The 20,611-nt window shown below is 39.9% G+C and overlaps 1 protein-coding gene across 3 annotated transcripts; it reads left to right on the forward strand.

Annotated features, from left to right (window-relative positions):
• The first annotated feature begins 1,207 nt into the window (after positions 1-1,207).
• On the forward strand, positions 1,208-15,624 carry LOC125391192 (acyl-coenzyme A amino acid N-acyltransferase 2-like). 3 transcript variants are annotated; one of them, XM_048420521.3, is made up of 4 exons: positions 1,208-1,337; positions 2,407-2,909; positions 4,261-4,463; positions 12,320-15,624. In XM_048420521.3, exons 1-4 carry the CDS (start codon positions 1,333-1,335, stop codon positions 12,911-12,913), a joined length of 1,305 nt encoding a protein of 434 aa, XP_048276478.3. In that variant the 5' UTR covers positions 1,208-1,332; the 3' UTR covers positions 12,914-15,624. The 3 variants fall into 3 exon arrangements, with proteins under 3 accessions (XP_048276478.3, XP_048276477.3, XP_048276479.3); XM_048420520.3 differs by having other exon boundaries at positions 1,217-1,370; XM_048420522.3 differs by having other exon boundaries at positions 1,217-1,337; positions 2,410-2,909.
• The last annotated feature ends 4,987 nt before the right edge of the window (positions 15,625-20,611 follow it).

Genomic DNA, 20,611 nt, shown 5'->3' on the forward strand with positions numbered 1-20,611 from the left:
ACACCCTGAAGTCACAGAGACCTTAAAGTAATGGAGAATGTAGTTGCGGCCCTCCACACCAACCAACCAACCAAACCCAAAACCTAACACAGGCCTTTCAACAAGTGATAAAGATTGACTTGCTACTTGTGACTAATTGTGAATTTAAACATGAACCAGAGACTCTAGATGGGCCCCAAAGCCAGAGAGTAAACCGAGAATAGTGAACATAATTAGTGGTTCCATTCTGGCCTGAAGGTAATAAAACTCAAGGTAAGTGGATGGCAGCAAAATACTGGTATTCATTCCAAGCACAAGACTAAAGACAGGCTGATAACAACAAATAAACAGTATTTCTTGTTGTCTAAGGCACATTGTGTGTTCGATACCACACAGGAACTCTCAGTTCACACAAAGTTAGACTAGTGTGGTAGTTTGAACGTAATTGGTCCCTATAAGTTCAAAGGGAGTGGGACTATTAGGAGGTGTGGCTTTGTTGCAGTAGGTATGGCCTTGGAGGAAATGTGTCATTGTGGGGTGGGCTTTAAGGTTCCCTTCATTCCATTTATATTCAGTATGGTACACAGTTCACTTGCTGTTGCCTGTGGGTCAAGATGTAGAACTCTCAATTCCTTCTCTAGCACCATGTCTGCCTGAATGTCACTATGTACCACCGGGATGATAATGGACTAAAATTCTGAAACTGTCTACCGACCCCAACTAAATGTTTTCTTTTATAAGAGTTGTATGGTCATGGTGTCTCTTCACAGCATAGAAATCCTAAGACAACCAGATTATATGTTTATACATAAGCACATATACATCTCTGTGTGTGTGTTTGTGTGTGTGTGAGAGAGAGAGAGACAGAGACAGAGACACAGAGAGAAAACCAATGTCTTACTATGTGACCACTCAACCTAGCCTGGGACTTGCTATGTAGCCCAGACTGTCCTCAAACTTGTGTTGATCCTCCTGCCTCTACCTCTCAAAGACTGGGACTGCAGGTTTGCTTCATTAAGTTTGACTATAAACCAAATAATACTTAGGTAAATATTTTCTCTAAGTTAGTCCTAAGGGGTGGAACACTGGTTTCATGCCCAAGGTCTGGGTCAATTTTGGAAGAGGGAAATTTTATACTTTTCCAATTAAAGCTGCAAGGGACTAATCATTATAGAATAATCATTAAACTGAGTGAATATATATCACTGTGACTGGTTGAATAAAGAAGTTGATTGGGAAACAACTGAACAGAATAAGGTTGGGCAGGAGAGCCAGACTAGGAGAATGCTGGCAGGAAGAAGGGCAGACTGAGGAGTTGCCAGCCTGATGCTCAGGAAGCAGGACGTGTAGAAAATGAGGTAACAAGCCATGAGCCCTGTGGCAGAGAGTAGGTAAGAAATACGGGTTAATTTAAATTTAAGAGTTAGCTAGTAACAAGCCTGAGTTATCAGCCGAGCATTTATCATCAATATTAAGACTCTGAGTGATTACTTGGGAACTGGCAGTTGTGGGAAAGAACAAAAATCTGAAGAGCCCTCTTCCTCTTTTTCCTTTCCTGCCTTGTCTTTCCAAGATGTTTTTAATTTTGTTTTATTAGAAAGTGTAACTTCCCAGGCAGCAAGATGACTCAGTAGGTTAAGAGTGCTTGCCTTCAACTCTGATAATCTGAGTATGGTCCCTGGGATACACATGATGGGTGGAGAAAACTGACTCCCATGGTTTGTCCTCTGACCACACAATACACCCAGGCATGCACATGCAAGCACGCGCGCGCACACACACACACACACACAGAGTAAATAAGTGTGATTTTAAAAGTCTAATTTTTTCTCTCTGTATTTAGTCTCCTTTCAAGGATGCTCTTCCTCCTTCTGATTCCAATTCTGTGTTCATTTAAAATTCTTTTACCAGGAAAACCAAGAACCTTTAAAGGGGACTTGGTGGCCCTAGTTACATCACCACTGTGATAGATTACTTATTATTTGATTAATTTAGACTGGAATGGGCTGGAGGGATGTACTGTTTTGGAGCTGTATCCCATGTGCCACCTCGCTTAACACCTCACAAACACCCCATGGTAGGCATACTTTCAGAGCATTAAAGTCCAATGTTTTTCAAAGCACAAAACTACAGTGTTATAATAGCCAAGACATGAATCTCAGGGGTCATATCTCGTTTGAATTCACTCTTTTGCTCTCCATTTTTTACCAGATTTCACCAGGCCATTTAGCTCAATCCAGCAATGTAACATATAACCAGTGTTTCCTCTCTCTTCCTCTCCTCCCCTCTCTTCCTCTCCCTTTTCCTCCCAGTTCTACACATTTTATACTAAAGTCCTTCGAAGTTCCATTTGGTCAGACTTGAGGACAGCCTTGTGTTGGTCTTTCTTTGGACTTTAAGTTTCCAACTCAGTTTCATCTCTCACAGCAGTGACGAAGCACCGCTCGGTCCACTCACCAGCTTGCCAATGATCCAGCTCATAGTCAGCCCCTCAAATGCGCTTGTGGATGAACCCGTGTCCATCCGAGCAACTGGTCTGCCTCCATTGCAGATAGTGACCATCAAGGCAACACTGAAGGATGAGAAGGAGAATCTGTTCCAATCCAGAGCCTTCTACAAGTCCAATGAGGCTGGAGAGGTGGACCTGGAACGGGCAGCAGCCTTGGGGGGTGACTATGTAGGAGTTCATTCAATGGGCCTCTTTTGGTCTCTGAAGCCCAAGCGGCCTTTTCAGCGGCTGATGAAGAAAGAGGTGATGAACAGCCCATTTTGTATCACTCTTGACCTGTATGACTCTGTTTGCTTGCAAGATTCAGCCACAACTAGACCCAAGGCCAGTCAGATAGTGCAGCGCTGGTTTGTAGGCCCTGGGGTTCAGAGGAAGCAGATCCGAGAAGGTCGCATACGAGGAGCCCTTTTTCTCCCTCCAGGTAAGAATAAACTTCATTGTTACAGAACATATTTTTTTCTACTTGTGACTTCTTTTTTGTGGTAGTAAATTTTATTTTATTTTATTTTTTATTTTGCATACCAATCCCAGTTCACCCTCCCTCCCCTCCTCCCACTTCCTCCACCTTCCCCCCAAGTTACCCCCATGCACGTGGGAGGCAACAAAGTCTGTCATATCACATGGAGGTAGAAACAAGTCCCACCCCCATGTATCTAGGCTGAGCAAGGTATTCTTCCATAGGGAATGGGCTCCAAAAATCCTTGCTGAGGTAATTTTAGCATGACCCTGGGTATATAAATATATGAAACACGTGTAGAAAACAGAGAGTTACTGAAAATAAAGCATAGAAAATGATTCTTAAAACAGTTCTTTGGTGTACACATGATTTTACCATTTATTAAAGAAGAAAGCAAATTTACACATTGATGGGATGAATGGTCTTGCCTAGAGTTAAACTTTGGTTGAATATATGAGATTATAGAGCATGGTTAGATTATCTTTATTGTTTTCCAGGACTGGCTGATATTTTGGTTTCCATAGTTGTCAATGCTAAGAAATCTGCTTCACATAAATATGCAGAATTGCATATGTATGCTTAATGCATTTAAAAACCTGTCAAAATCCTCATTCTAAATCAAAGTTCATTTAATAAGTTTTTATGAAACTCAAGATAGTAAATCAAGGAGCAGTAAATGTTTAGAAATCAGACATTCTAACAGTATAAAATAGGGATATTTTAATTTGACACAAGCTGAAGAATGGCAGGAGGGACACATTAAAAGTCCTTGTTTTCTGTCATTAAACCACTAGGTATCTATATGAGCAAAACCCTGTGTGTGTAGTAAAAACACTGTGGTTCATAACACACAGCAAATCAACTTGACTCTGAGTCCAGGCTTTTGAGGCTGCAGCTATCTGGGATTAGAGCTATTCCTGCACATGTAGAGATGTGCCTGCTGTTCCTTCAGAACCAGGGAAAAGTGAAGTCTGGTAGGCATCAGCAGAAACACCTTGGGACCACTTCTCATTTTATTTTTGAGTTAAACTTTGGCCACTGCATGTTCGAATCATTTCTTATTGTCAGATTTCTCCCACATTCACTTATATAGATCCTTATGGGATCTGCAACCCCAGTTTCAGAAGCTGCACTAGAAATAACAATTCAGATGAGTTAAACATGCACTCTCATGTGGATGTGTGTGTGTGCATGCATGTGTAAGCGTGTATGAGAGTGTGTACCAGTGTGTGCCTGTATGCAAATCATGACTTTGTTTTTACTGCTGTACTTAACTCTCTTTTGACCCCCTTTCCTTGTTTATATTTTCTCCCAGGAGAAGGTCCTTTCCCAGGAATTATTGACTTGTTCGGAATTATTGGAGGTCTAATTGAATTCCGTGCCAGTCTTTTGGCTTCCCACGGCTTTGCAGTGCTGGCATTAGCATACTTTGCCTATGAAGACCTGCCTGACAAATTGCTGGAGACCGACTTGGAGTATTTTGAAGAAGCTGCTGATTTCCTACTAGCTCATCCCAAGGTAGTTAAAATACTTTTCCATTCATCTCATAAAATCATAGGACAGACAAACCACAAATGTCTGGTCTAATCGGTCCAGCCTTGGGCAGAGCACAGCTTACATTTTAAGAATGATAGGAGAGACAGGCTGCTTAGTAATTCCTGTTTACTGGCACACAGAAGACAATAAATACACGGAGCCCAGATTGTGATTCTCTTCCGTGGGAAAAAACCAAGATGTGTTACATTTAAAGCTCTTGTAATACATTCGTAAGTGGCTTTTCAGTGTTCTATCTGCCACTGATCCTGAACCCTGAAGCTGATGCTTTCACACATCAGTGATGGTCTCTCCGTGATATGATGCGGGCGGAGGTTGCACTAAAGGGTCTGAGACTAAGACTAATGCAGAAGTTCAGTACTGGAGTTGAAGCACAAGAGAACAACGTAATTAGCAGCAAAACTGACTTGGTGCAATAACCCGATTTCCTGACCCAGCTCTTCAGTTATTTTAAGAGCTGGGAGTGGGTGGACAAACATAACTAACCAATGACAGGAGCTGGGCTCAGGAGAGAAATTTGGAAAAGAGGGGTCCTTTTAGAAAACATGGTTTAGTATCTCTGCAGCAATGAAATGGGGGCCATGGTTCAGTGGCCTCAGCATCACCTGAGATCTGATAGAAAGGCAAAAGTCTATTCCCTAATTAATAGTCAGCATTTTATGTTTCTTATACACATTAAAATTTGAGGACAGACTAGTACACCTCATAACCTACCTTTTTCTAGGAAGTAAATACCAATGGAATTATGATTTAGTTCACTTTTAAAGGTCCCAACGTGTTGATATTTGTGCTAGTGACTGAGGAGACACAGAAATGTAGATATCATATGGTATCTTCAGAATTGAGAGTTGAGATACTACTTAATTTAATGTTATCTATCATTTTGTAGATAAACAATGTTCCCTCAAATATTAGCTACATCTGTCCAAGCTAACAAAGGTAAAATAATAAAGGCACAGCCCTTACCCTTGCATTTGCTCAGTGACTATTAAGCATTACACTCACTAGCAATATTTGATATGCTCCATCCCATCTAACATTCCACAGTAGCTTCATAGCCCAAATACCAAGGTTGAACATTCTTGAGCATTCTTATCTTAAGAATTAAATCTGAAATTTAAAACATGTGACCATCAACACAAATATGAAAAAGTTATTTTGGACTACTGTGTGGATTTTAGATTTCCACAGTGAAGCTTATCTGCCAATAGAGTCTGTGCAAATATTTCAAAGTCTGAAAACTCCAGACCCAAAACACTATGGCTCCATGCTTTTCAGATTAGGGCATCTGAACATCTGTAACAGCAGTGCTGCTCCTTCTTCTTCTTCTTCTTCTTCTTCTTCTTCTTCTTCTTCTTCTTCTTCTTCTTCTTCTTCTTCTTCTTCGTCTTCTTCGTCTTCTTCGTCTTCTTCGTCTTCTTCGTCTTCTTCGTCTTCTTCTTCTTCTTCTTCTTCTTCCTCTTCCTCTTCCTCTTCCTCTTCCTCTTCCTCTTCCTCTTCCTCTTCTCCTCCTCCTCCTTCTTCTTTTCCTCTTCCTCCTCCTCCTCCTTTTCTTCTTTTTGTCTTCCTCCTCCTCCTCCTCCACCAGCACCACTACCTCCTCCTCCTCTTCTTCCTCCTCCTTCTCTGAAAGCGTACTCAGATGAAATGTATCAAGACTACGATGCCAGAAAGTGACACAGTCTGGCAGTATCTTTGCTCCAACTATCAAGTGATTTTTGACTCCCTAACGCTCTTTCTGTTCACTCTAACCATTGACAAGGATGCCCTGGATACTCAAGGAGAGGACACCATTTTCTGTTGTGGCTATCTGTCCAGAATGTTCTGTCTGTCCTCACTCATCTGTCAAATTTCTTTCTGCTGCATGTTCAGTCCACCAGACTGAGAGAAAGACTTCCATTTGGGACCATCAGCCTTGTTCTCCTGAACTGAGTATTTTAGCTATCTACAGAGAAGAAGCCTTTTCTCTGTCTACCTTCAATGCTTTCAGGGTTAGCTCTTAGATTAATAAGGCTAGTCATATATGGTAACCTATATAGCTGTATACTAATATTTAAATAAGAATTTTCCTTATCAAATATTTGAAAGAACCTAGCAATATACTACACCCCTGTGTGTTTGCATGCACAGATACATGTGTAAGAGAGAGAGAGAGAGAGAGAGAGAGAGAGAGTGTGTGTGTGTGTGTGTGTGTGTGTATTGGGTGCGTGGAGGCCAGAAGTCAAATTTTATGTCCTTCTTTTTTTTTTTTAAACATCCTTCTTGTTTTTAAGGCATGGCTTCTTAGTGACCTGATACTGACCAAGCAGATGAGGCTGACTGACCAGAGAGCTCCTGGGATTTGCATTGTTTGCAAATCCCTATTGTTTGATATTACAACAGGGCAACACTACCCCTGCCTGTCTTTTAAACATGAGTCCTGGTGGATACACTTGGGTCTTCTACAGCAAGCACTCTACCACTGAACTGTCTTCTTAGTTCCAAACATCTTTTTGTTTTGTTTTTAAATTTTTCCTTTCCATTTTTAAGAATTTTTAATATAATCTTTTCTCATTTTGCATAGCTACCCCCATTCCCACTCCCTCCCCTCCTCTTACCCAACCCTTCTCCCTACCCAACTCCCCATCCACTACTCAGAATGGGTAAGGCTTCCCATGGGCAGGCAATAGAGTCTGATACCTCAAATCAAGAATATGAGTTTTCATAAAGACTAACTGCCTCTATTCTTGTGCAGTTTAATGTTGCTCAATTCTTATTGAACTTTTAGAACTTTACTTGAAAATATTTATTTTTCACATTTTTTTTTTATTTTTTAAACAATCTTATTTTATGTACTAATCCCTGTTCCCTCTCCATCCCCTCCTTCTGCTTCCTCCACCTCCACCCACACTCCCACCCCACTCCTGCTCCTTGTCCACTCCTCAGAGAGGGTAAGGCCTTCATGGGAAGTCAATAAAGTCTGTCACTGCACTTGAGGCAGGAACAAGCTCCCCCTGCACCCCGGCCCATATCTAGACTGAGCAAGGTATCCCCCAATCCCTCCAAAAGGAATGCACTCCAAAAAGCCAGTTCATGCATTAGGGATAAATACTGGTTCAACTACTACTGGCCCCACAAACTTCCCAAGTCACACAACTATCACCCACATTCAGAGGTCCTACTTCGATCATGCGCATGTTCCCCAGCTGTTAGTCTGCCGTCAGTGAGTTCCCACTTACTCGGGTCAGCTGGTTCTATGGGTTTCCCCATCATGGTCTTGATCCCTTTGCTCATGTTATCACTCTCTACCAATAGACTCTAGGAGTTCAGCCTAGTACTTAGCCGTGGATCTCTGTTTCTGCTTCTATCAGGTGCTGGATGAAGGTTTTATGATGACAATTAATGTAGTCATCAATCTGGTTACAGGGGAAGGCCAATTCAGGCTCCCTTTCCACTATTGCTTAGATTCTTATCTGGGATCATCTTGTGGATTCTTGGGAATTTCAGTTCTGGCTAACCCTATAATGGCTCCCTCAATCAATATATCTCTTTCGTTGTTCTCCCTCTCTGTTCTTCCCCCAAGTCAACCTTCCTGATACCTCATGTTCTTCCCCCAACCTGTCCCCTTTGCCCATACTTCTCCCGCTCCCGCAGACTCTAGCTAAGGATTGTTTTGGCTATCTTTAGCTAGGGATTTAAGCTATTTCTAGCTAGGGATTGTTTGGCTATCCTGTTTTTTTTTTTCCATATGAAGTTGAGATTTGTTCTTTCAAGGTCTGTGAAGAATTGTGCTGGGATTTTGATGGGCATTGCATTGAATCTAGATTGCTTTTGGTAAGATCGCCATTTTTACCATGTTAATCCCACCTATCCAAGAGCATGGAAGATCTTTCCATTTTCTGATATCTTTTTCAATTTCTTTCTTTAGAGACTTAAAGTTATGTCATACAGGTCTTTCACTTCTTTGGTTAGAGTAACCCAAGGTATTCTATGTTGTTTGTGAAGGGTGATGTTTCTCTGATTTCTTTCTCAGACCACTTATCATCTGTATATAAGAGGGCTACTGATTTTTTTGAGTTTATCTTGTATCCTGCCACATTACTGAAGGTGTTTATCAGCTGTAGGAGTTCTCTGGTAGAATTTTTTGGGTCACTTATGTATACAATCATATCATCTGCAAATAGTGAAAGCTTAACTTCTTCCTTTCTAATTTGTATCCCGTTGATCTAGCTGGAACTTTGCGTACTACATTGAATAGATATAGAGAGAGTGAACAGCCTTGTCTTTTTCCTAATTTTACTGGGATCACTCTGAGTTTCTTTCCTTTTAGTTTGATGTTGGCTGATGGCTTGCTATATATTGCCTTTATTATGTTTAGGTGTGCTCCTTGTATCCCTGTTCTCTCCAAGAACTTTATCAAGGACTGTTGGATTTTCTCAAAGGCTTTTTCAGCATCTAATGAAATGATGTTTTTTTTTCTTCTTTTAGTTTGTTTATATGGTGAATTACATTGACAGATTTTCATATGTTGGACTATCCCTGTATCTCTGGGATGAAGCCTACTTGATCATGGTGGATGATTTTTCTGATGTATTCTTGAATTTGGTTTGCCAATGTTTTTTTAAGTGCTTTTGCATCAATGTTGTCAAGAGAGACAGGTCTGCAATTCTCTTTTTTGGTTGCATCATTGTGTGGTTTGGGTATCAAGGTAACTGTAGTCTTGTAAAAAGAATTTGGCAATGTCCCTTCTGTTTTTATTGTGCAGAATAATTTGAGGAGTATAGGTATTAACTCTTCTTTGAAATTTTGGTAGAATTCTGTGATAAAACCACCTGGTTGTGTACTTTTTTTTTGGTTGGGAGACTTTTGATGAGTTCTTCTTTTTTCTTTGCAGTTACAGGTCTATTTATATTGATTATCTGGTGTTGATGTAATTTCAGTATGTGGTTCCCATCCAGAAAATTGTCCATTTTTTTTAAATTTTCCAATTTTGTGGAGTACAGGATTTTGAAGTATGAACTGATAATTCTCTGGATCTCCTCAGTATCTCTTGTTATGTCCCCCTTTTCATTTCTTATTTTGTTAATTTGGATATCCTCTCTATTGGATTAAGGTTTGTCTATCTTGTTGATTTTCTTGAAGACACAACTCTTTGTCTAATTAACTGCTTGAATTATTTTCTTTGTTTCTATTTTATTGATTTTAACTCTCAATTTTGTTATTTACTGATGTCTACTCCTCCTGGGTGAGTCTACTTCTTTTTGTTCTAGAGTTTTCAGGAATCCTGTTAAATCACTAGTGTGAGAGTTCTCCAGGTTCTTTATGTAGGAGTTTAGTGTTATGAACCTCCTTTTAGCACTGCTTTCAAAGTGTCCCATGAGTTTGGGTATGTTATGCATTCATTTTCATTGAATTTAAGGAAATCTTTAATTTCTTTCCTTATTTCTTCCTTGACCCAGGGGTAATTCAGTGGAGTATTATTCAATTTCCACGAGCTTGTGGACTTTCTGCAATTAGTATTGTTGTTGAATTCTAACTTTAAGCCATGGTGATCTGTTAAGATACAGGGGATTATTCCATTTTTTTGTATCTATTGATGTTTGCTTTGTTACTGAGTATGTGGTCAATTTTAGAGACGGTTCCATAGTTGCTGAGAAGAAGACATATTCTTTTGTTGTTGGGTGGGATGTTCTATAAATGTCTGTTAAACCCATTTGAGTTATAACTTCTGTTAGTTCTTTTATTTCTGTGTTAAGTTTCTGTCTGGCATTCCAGAATGTCCAGTGGTGAGAGAGAGTTATAGTGTGTGGGGTTTGATGTGTGATTTAAGCTTTAGTAATGCTTCTTTTACAAATGTGGGTGACATTATATTTGGGGCATAAATATTAAGAATTGAAACTACATCTTGATGGTTTTTTCCCTGTGATATATATGAATAGTCCTTCTTCATCTCTTTTGATTAAGTGTATTTTGAAGTGTATTTTGTTGTATATTAGGATAGTTATACCAGCTTGTTTCTTAGGTCCATTTGATTATAAAATCTTTTCCCAACCCTTTACTCTGAGGTAATGTCTGTCTTTGAAGTTGAGGTGTGTTTCTTGTATGCAGCAGAAGGATGGATTCTGTTTTTGTATCCATTCTGTCAGCCTTTTTTAAATAGGTGAATTGAGACTATTGATAGTAAGAGATATTAATGCCCAGTGATTGCTAGTTCCTGTTATTCTGAGTTTTGTTTTTGTTGGTGGTATTGTGTATGTGTTTTTTGTATGTGTTCTTTGGGTTTTGCTACTGTAGGATTATCTATTGCTTGTGTTTTTGAAGGTGTAGCTAACTTCCTTGGGTTGGAGTTTTTCCTCTAGTACTTTCTGTAAGGATGGATTTGTGGATAGATATTGTTTAAATCTGGTTTTGTCATAGAATATCTTCTTTTCTCTGTCTATGGTGATTGAAAGTTTCGCTGGATATAGATATAGTAGTCTGGGCTTGCATCTGTGGTCTTTTAGTGTCTGCAAAACATCTATCTAGGACCTTCTGGCTTTCAGAGTTTCTGTTGAGAAGTCTGATACAATTCTGATAGGTCTGCCTTTGGATGTTACTTGACCTTTTTTCTTTGCAGCTTTCAATAGTTTTCTTTATTCTGTATGTTTTGTGTTTTGAGCATTATGTGGTGAGGAGACTTTTTTTTGGTCCAGTGTATTTTCTGTAAGCTTCTTGGACTTCCATAGGTGTGTCCTTCTTTAGGTTGAAAAAATTTTCTTCTATGATTTTGTTGAATATATTTCTGTGCCTTTGAGCTGGACTTCTCATTCATCTATCCTTGTTATTCTTAGGTTTGGTCTTTTCATGGTGTCCCAAATTTTCTGGATATTTTGTGTTAAGAATTTGTTAGATTTAACATTTTCTTTGACAGATGAATATATTTCCTCTATAGTATGTTCAACACCTGAAATTCTCTCTTCCATCTCTTGTAGTCTGTTGGTTATACTTGCATCTGTAGTTCCTGATTGTTTACCCAGATTTTACATTTCCAGAATTCCCACAGTTTGTGTATTTTTTTAATTGCCTCTATTTCAGTTTTCAAGTCTTAAACAATTTTCTTTGTTTGTTTTTTTCTTTGCTTTCTTTGCAGGATTTCTTGATTTCTTCTATTTTTTTAAAAAAAGTATTTATTTATTTATTATGTATACAATATTTTGTCTGTGTGTAAGCCTGAAGGCCAGAAGAGGGCACCAAACCTCATTCCAGACGGTTGTGAGCCACCATGTGGTTGCTGGGAATTGAACTCAGGACCTTAGGGAGAGCAGGCAATGCTCTTAACTGCTGAGCCATATCTCCAGCCCCAAGATTCTTAGTTATTATGTATACAGGGTTCTTCCTGCATGTATCCTGCTGTACAGAAGAGGACACCAGACCTTATTACAGATGGCTGTGATCCACTATGTGGATGTTGGAAATTGAACTCAGGACCTCTGGAAGAGCAGCCAGTGCTCTTTGCCTCTGAGCCATCTCTCCAGCCACATCTTCTAATTTTTTGCTTTTCTTTTCCTCCACTTCTTTAAGGTGATTTTTCATTTCCTTTTAGAGGGCCTCTGTCATCTTCATAAAATTATTTTTTAAGGTTGTTTTCTTCTGCTTTACCTTTGTTGGGATGTTGGTGTATTGCTCTCACAAAATGATAAGCTCTGAGTAGGTATTATTAAATAGGTAGTAGTCTCTGGATCTCACTAGTTGGAAAACCCAAGTGCCAGAATTTTATTGTTTTGACTGCCCAACCTTCCTTCAGGGGAGTTTCTTTCTAGAGGACAACATGTAACCTGATTTCTTTTTGCTTTGTGTTCAAGATCCAACAACCAGGAATTGGTGTGATCTCCGTGTGCAAAGGTGCAGAGATCGGGCTGGCCATGGCCTGCTATCTGAAACAGGTGGTTGCCACTGTCTGTATCAATGGGCCCAATGCCATCGTAGGATTTCCACTAAGGTATCGGGATCTTGTTGTGCCACCCAGCCAATGGATTCTGGAACACATCCAAGTTCATGCTTCAGGGGCTGTACAACTCCGTCCCTTTATAGATGACCCCATGAATAGGTTGACCCCACAGAGTATACTTCCTGTAGAAAAAGCCCGAGGGTGGATCCTCTTCATTGTAGGAGAGAATGATGAATGTTTGGATAGCAAGGCATATGCACAAGGGGCTATGAACCAGCTCCAGAGCCATGGGAGAAGCAATGGAAGGATGCTGGCATACCCTGGGGCAGGTCACCTCATAGAGCCACCCTATTCTCCCTGTTGCTTTGCATCCTGGACCTCTGACTCAGCTAACCCATTGCTTTGGGGAGGAGATTCCATTGCTCATGCAGCAGCCCAGGAACACTCATGGAGAGAGATCCAGAAGTTCTTCAGGCAACACCTTTCTGCATCTAGAAGCAAACTCTGAGCAAAGGGTGTGACCATGCCCTGGTAGGGGTCAGGAACTGAGTCAGAGAAGAGATTGGAATTTGTGTGAGAATAATAGCAAATTGGTTAGGGATTGGAGGGTAGGGATGGGGAACAGTATTCCTTACATCACCTTTATTTCCATTCAACTGGAAGAAAATGAGACGAAAGACCAGGACACATGTACATCTGAGGTGTTTCTCACAGGTTTGCATGTGGTTTGAAATTTTATAGATTAAATTTAATTTATATTTTGGAATATATTAGTATTCAGAAGTTATGATATTCTTGCAAACTGATAAACACTCTTTATATATATACAGTTAAGGATTCATTTGATCTAGGTATTTCCAACTCAAAATGAAGTCTCTAAAACTGCCAACTTCTTTCTAGTACATTCTCTTTTAAGCTGTTTTAAGTTGGATTTCTGTTGCTTGTAATGAACATTCTAGCATGTCAAGCATAATGCTTGCTGGAGATATCAAGAAGATAGCTTTTTTTTTTTTTAAAAAAAAATAGGATGCTTCTCTTTATTCTAGGTATATCAGAGTCAACTCTTCTGCTTTTTCTAGTGAGTTTCTCTATGGTTTCATGATGCTTTCCTCTTCCGTTCTCCTGGTCTGGTGAGTCTCGTCATCAGTCATTACTTCTGTATGTTCATTTAGTTTGAATAGATGAAATTCTTGCCTTGATTAACAAGGATGCTTAAGTTTCTTTTGGACTCAATGCCACCATTTATATTTCTACAGAATCTCACTTGTTTTCTAGAACATGCTTTCTTCATATTTCATTTTTACATAGATTACTGTTTATCTGTTTCCTTTTCTCTCCTAGTCTGACTCACAAAGCTATTTTCCTATCTGACTTATCTTTTCAAATGGTGACTTTTGCTTCACATATTGGTTAAATCTTTTAAAATGTGTTTGTTAGTTTATTATGTTTTAAGTTAAAATAAATTCATGCTCCTGTCTTTCTTTTTTTGTTGTTTGCTTGTTTTTTGGTTGTTGTTGTTTCTGATATGTGGTATTCTCTCTCTTTTTTTTCTACTTTCTGTTCCTCTTTGACACAAAGATAGTTTTACTAAAGTATAAAAGGCCATAGTGTAGAAGGGGCAAGAGAGGAGGAGGAATGTCACTCTGCGACGGGAGGATCAAATGGGCCCTACCCAGAGACACCACTCACACTGGTCAGTAAAAAAGGACAGTTTGACATGATGGACTTCATGGAAGGAGGTTATGGGTATTGATGATGCTACTAATAGCCAGTCCTTACAGCATGTTGAACTTTAGCCTAATTAAGCCTTTGATCATTTACCAGCGTTGCGGCAGGAAAGCAAGTTAATTGTCACCACGAGTAAACAAGTCTAAACTGCAAGATATTATGTGGGTCAAGTGTTATAGAACTTCAGCAATTAATTTCATGGGTACCACTGAGTTAGGCTAGGAAGATTAAGTCCAGGACTATAGAAGACTTTAAATAATGCTCCGAAAGGCCTTTATCTAAGCAGAGTGATTGTAAAAAGAAATTGGGGGGGGGAATAAGTTAAACATTCGTTTAATAGCTAACAGTGACATTAGTGCAATTTTTTTTGTATATGTTAGATCATGGCCTGCCACTTTAAGCCTCTGTTCACTCAAAGAGGCCAAGTCCCCAGCCTGGAAAAATCAGGCCCCCACCTATTGAAGCCCTACATACTTCTTGCCTCTATCCTCTCTACCTCTGTAACAGGTAGTTAAGACTGCATGGCCTCAGGCCTGCCCACTGCTCCTCTCCCTGCTCCCACACCCCTCCTCTCTGTAACAGACAATTAAGAAGTTCTAAGCCTCACAGTCCCTCACCCCCAAAACTGCAGGAGAGGCTTAGTACTACTGGGTACTAAGCACATAGGCTACGGGTGAAATGTTGCATGAATTAAGTCACATGGAATAACAGTTGTGTCCTCCACAACTTAGGAAAACCAGGGTAGCTCTTTGTTTGGGGGATTTATATGGAACATTGCCCATCGATAACAGGGTATCTCTCTGTTAGCATAAGCTGGCCCTCTTTAGTAAAGCGCCTCTTGAGGTTTTAACTGAAAGCAAACCTCCCTTGTCCTCTCTGCTAATGTAGTTCATTTCTGAAGGTAATTTTATTTCTGCTCTTTTTTGTAAACCTGCCACTCCTTGAGCCCCAATAATATGTATTTATTCAGGAATTATCATACCAGGCTAATTTAAATATCACCTCACATACTGATGATGTTTTTGTATTGAATCTGTTCTCTTTGTGATTTTGAAATACAAGAATGTTATTATTAACTATGGTCATTACGTTGTTGAAAATATCTCATAATTACGTTTTTGTCTAATTCATATATTGAAGTCATTATTTTTCATTACTCCATAGAATAACTTGAATATGACCCATGTCTTCCCAGAGTAATTTGAATATAAATTAATATTAAATGGTATCAAGAAATGACACTAAGAAATTGTTATGGCACTGTTGTGATGATGGTTATTATGGTTACATAAAAGTTTAGAGACTTATATTGAAGTAATCAGCAGCGGCCAGTTTTGATATGTGGATATTATTATAGGAGTCAGAAATATTGCAAAAATCAAAATTACTGCAAAAGACTTTGGATGGTGTCTTGAATAAGCTCTGCTATAATATTCTATTTGCCTTTGTGTATGCCTGCACATTTTTCATAATAAAGAGCTGAAAATTTTATCTTTGCATTTGTTTTTCTGTCCCCAAAGCAAAATTATCTTCTCCATGACACTCCTTCATTTACAGATTGTTACTGTTCTTTAAGAGTAAATAATTATTTAACCATAGCTGTGACACTTACCTGCTGCTATAGCCTTTTTTAAAAAATCTGGATCTTTGCACATCTTACAATGTTTATATTTTGATCTTCTTAATAGCAGCTTTTATAGGTTTAGAATTTGATGCTAGCAACTATTTCCCCTCAATGATTTAGTCTGTTTTAGCACTTTGTTTAAGATGGGAGCTCTGGAGGAAATGTGCTCCCCCCTCATCTTTCTGCCATGGCTTTAGTCGGCTTCCTGGGAGGCTGTACATGTAGCATGTAGCATGTAGCATGTTATAGATGTCAACACATAAAACCTTGAGGTGAGGAAGCCATGTTGAGCACTGGGGAGCCATCTTAAGAGGGTAATGCTTATTCTCTTGGTGTTTCTCCACAGTGAGGAGCACATGTGGCATTTCTCAGCTTCCAGGGGAAGCAGAACTGTTTGGGGCTAATGTCTTGTCAGAATATCCAAATCTGAATTGCTTTTCTTTGCAGCTTTTCGCTCATCATCAAACTTCTGTGAGCCAGGAGAGTTAGATTTGGAAGTGTTCTCCAGGGAGAAAAGTTTATTGATAACTGCCATCTGCCATATCCAATGGCCTTGGGCTCTATTGAGTCCATCTCCAATGGCGCTACTGAGTCCATATCCAATGGGCCTCAGGCTGTACTGAGTCCATATCTACTGGGCCTCAGGCTCTATTGAGTCTATATCCAATAGGCCTTAGGCTCTATTGAGTCTATATTCAATGGCCTCCTCAGCAATTTTTCATACTCTTCTGAGCTGCCTTTTTTTTTTATGGCTATTGCCACCCTACTTCAAGTCACGGCAAGCACGTTGCTCAAGAAGGTAGCATCCTGTGGCTGGAGAGATGGCTCAGAAGTAAAGAGCAGGCACGCCTCTCGCAGAGGGTCAAGTTTGATATTCCATGCCAGGTATATCAAAACCAGAGGCACCTGCAATCACCTGCACATACCCCCACCCTCTACATGCACATATACACATAATTAAAAAATGAACCCCAGAAAGAAAACAGTACCTTACTTGGCCATTTCACCTCTATTTTCTGACTCCTTTCAGTCATTCTATATACCAATGCAAAAGGACCCTTTAAAAACACAACCCTGAAAAAAGTTTAAAAAACACAGGTCTCATGGTGGCATTCCCTTGCTTACTGATGGCTTCTTGTTGCATCAGGATAAATTTCAAAGTTTGGAACAATAAGAAGCCCTCCAAGCTCTCTGACATAACAAATGTCTCTTATGCCCAGTTAACAAATTCCATAATCATTATCCTTCCTTTAGTCCTCCATGTGTTTAAAGTTGCTTCATGCCTCAGACCCCCTATATATGCTTTCTCTTGGTTTCATGTTCTTTTGCAGATTCACTTACGCGCTTTTTAACTTATGTGTTTCTATGTGTGTCTGTGGGTATAGTCACATAAGTGCACGTCTCCATAGAGGAAGGAGGCATCAGATCCCTCTGGAGCTAGAGCTGCAAGTAGATGTGAATCCATCTCCCCAACCCCTTGATATTCTTTTATATATGCATTCTATCTAATCATCCCTTATTTATTTTAAGGAGCTGCATATATGTGTCACTGTAGCCTCTTCTATTTTCCATTCATGCCCCAGTGTCCCCATCCAACTTAAGTATCTCTTCAAGTCACTTTATATTAAAGGCTTTGGGATGTTGGAGAAGAGCTAGGGGGACACAGGTAGACAAGAGGAATGAAACTAGGCTGCCAGGGATGACAGCTTCTTGTTCCTAGAAGTCCTTGTAAGAAAAGCATGGCAAGAAGCCTCATGGGTGGGTATCCAAACAGGACTAGCAGAGAAAAGAGGGAACCCCGGGGCCTTATAAAATACTCAAGCCAGCGTCTTTTTTATTAGATTTCCAGCTGTAGGGCCTCTTCAATCTTGAAGGAATAAAGTGGTTGCTTTTGCATTTCTCACATAGCTTGGTTCTCTATTTCCTGAAGTTCAGTTCTTTGTTCAAGGAAACAACTTGGAAATGCCCGAAGACCTCCAGCACCCCTGCCTGTTACATGTATCTTCTTTTTCTCTCATTGACTCAAACCCATGAAAGAAAGCAGCCGGTCTACTTATTTTGCTGTACATCCCTAGTTATTAGCACAATTCTGAGTATATAATAGATGTTCATTAAATATGTCTGAAGTCTCAGATCAAAGCTGGCACAGCCTGGATCAAGAAGTACGACGTCAGTAAAAGTTTTGGTGTTTATTACAAAATAGTCACGGAGTCTAAAGAACGACAGTAAGTAGCAGAATAGTTCTGTGCACACGTAGAATTCACTAGTGCAAGAACAGTATTGTCAGCATGGTGGCTGTTAGACTGGCCCAAGATGGAGTCACCAAGGCATCAAGATGTGGGACCCAGCCCCTTCAGGAAACTAGAAACTGATCATCCTACACTTCTCAGAAGTCTGCTGCCCTCTAGTTTGAGCAGAACAGCTTGACCACGGCCTCCTGCTGTCTTCAACAGTAAGAGCAATCCCCTGACACCCATAAAATGCACACCCATAAAATATTGCTTACTGCAGTCCCTTTTGCCTGTTAAAGTTTCCTTTTCCTCCTTAACTCTCTACCACCACACACCCATATAAAAGCACCCTATAAAAACTCAGACTCCTTTTGGCAGGACTGATTTCCTTTCTCTTGGGGAAAGCCTGGCAGTTGGTACCCTGCAGCCCTAAAGACCTTGAAGAAAGCTTTGCTTTTTGACTCTCATGGTCTGGTTCTCTTGTTAATCCAGTGACCACAGGAAGTACACCGAGGACTTCCTTATCTTTTAGGAAACTCCACTCAAGTGAAACCGGATGCTTGGCTTTGCCACAGGAAAGAATTTCAGGGTGAGCCAGTATAAAGCAGAGTTGAGGGGGTATTAAGAAAAACTTTTAAAAATGTATTATGTGTGTGCTTACAAGTGAAGATAGACATGTGTGGAGGTGTCCCCTTGGGAATCAATTCTCTTTTACCATGTGGGTTCCCAGAATTGAACTCTGATCATCTGACTTGACAGCAAGCCTCTTTGACCACGGTTCCATTTCATCAGCTTTTAGAAGACATTTAAAATCAATTTTAGAACAGGGTCAAACAGAGAGAAACCTTGGGAAGAAAGTAAGACATAAGATCGTGGACTTCCCAAAGAGAGTCACATTAAGTCTCTGTACAGTAGCTGCACACGCTAGCATTGGTGGCTTCTGAAGTTACTTCTCAAGGCGCTACTAAAAAATCTTTTTCCATAAGTGAGCTCATAAGGTGGTTCTCCATGGGACTGCCGATGTGGAGGGAAAGCCCAAGGTCTCCAGGGCTGCAGGGGAATTTAAGATGTATTTACTGTAAACAAAGATTTAATTTTATTCTAGATTCTCGAAAAGTATCTGAAAAAGGAGTCAGGCCAAATTTGGTCATAGAACTTCAACTTTTTTTTTTTTTGTCTTTTCTGAACTTCCTCACTATTGCAGCATTAGTGGGACCCAATTCTTGAGATAAATTTGGAGAACTGGGTTTTCGATGGGTCTTCCTTTAAGATATCACTTGTTGTAGGTGGCTATAGAGAATAAAGTCAATTTTCCAAAGCATAAATACCAATTATAGTTCTTGCTAATTCATTACAATGACACCCACTCCTTTCAAGGGCAGATTAAAGATATTTGTTTTCTCCAAATACTTGGACTGCCACGCCTTCCTGCCCATCATAGCCCAGTGAAAGGATCTTCAGAGCTCACCAAGGGGAACTCACAAGTCCTAACTGCGTGGAGCATGTTTTTTGCCATTATTACTTCTGTATCTAAGCATGACAGTTTTTAAAAGTTATTTTGGCCCCATTAAAAGTCCCCTTATTTCCAAATAAACCCCAGTCTCTCTTCAGCCAAGTCAGGGAGAAATCTGGCATCTATTTGTTGGGTAAACTTTAACAAAATATTTTCTGTGTCAGTTACTGTAATGGGCATGTTATCAAAGCATGGGTGTCCATGAGATTAAGTGCAGGGATGCTTTATTTGTATAAATAAAAATATAAAAGTAAAGTTTGCCTGAAGATGAGAGTGCAGGGCGGCCAGCTACTAGCGAGTTCTTTTACCTCTACCAGTGTTCAGACCTAAGGGAAGACTTTGTCCTCAGACTGTTTCAGACTGCATGTATCTCCACCAAACCTCAGATTGCATTGAGCTTCTGTCTCTTCTACCTTATGTTCCTCTCTGCACCCAGCCATATCACTCCTGTCTCTACCTTCTTCATGCTGAGATTAAAGGCATGTGACGACCAAATACTGGGATTAAAGGTGTGTGCCACCACTGCCTGACCTCTAGTGGCTTATTTTTGCACTCTGATCTACAGGCAAACTTTATTTGTTAAAATACAAATAAAATATCATTACAGTTAAGAGTTTCATTGTTGTACAACATCAAACACTTTATTAGTCTTGGTTCTTTCCAATCTTCTTCTACAGTGAGCCTGACGTTCTCAGCCATTTTTATATCATAAAATGAGGAGGAAAAATGTTTCTCTTACCCTATAGTTACTGCTTGTTGTATTTGGACAGAGAGCTTTGTCCTTGGCAGCAAATGCAAGTAGAGAAGTCCAAACCTGAGCACGGAATCTCACAAGCTAGATGGAGGATAATGACCAATGTGAGGCCACCCGAGCAGAGTGAGCGTAAGGAGAGACACTACTAAAGCAATAAATGAGTCGTCCTGACACTGGGTGACACTACATTTATCTTATAGGAGAGGAGAGATGTTGGTGGAGGTTTCCGTGCTGCCCGGTCCTGTAATAAACGCACAGAAACTATATTATTTGCAATACTGTTTGGTCTATTAGCTTACGCATATTTCCAGCTCACGCTTATATCTTAAATGAACACATTTCTATTATTTTATATT

The sequence above is a fragment of the Myodes glareolus genome, chromosome 16 (genome assembly GCF_982192425.1).
Source record: "Myodes glareolus chromosome 16, mMyoGla1.1, whole genome shotgun sequence".
Lineage (NCBI taxonomy): Eukaryota > Metazoa > Chordata > Mammalia > Rodentia > Cricetidae > Myodes > Myodes glareolus.

Excerpts from the sequence above, each read along its gene's own strand:
- LOC125391192 (XM_048420520.3), top strand. The coding sequence starts at position 1,348 with ATGAGCCCTGTGGCAGAGAGTAG. Across the intron at positions 2,910-4,260 it reads AGCCCTTTTTCTCCCTCCAG|GAGAAGGTCCTTTCCCAGGA; the intron begins GTAAGAATAAAC and ends ATTTTCTCCCAG. Across the intron at positions 4,464-12,319 it reads TCCTACTAGCTCATCCCAAG|ATCCAACAACCAGGAATTGG; the intron begins GTAGTTAAAATA and ends TTTGTGTTCAAG.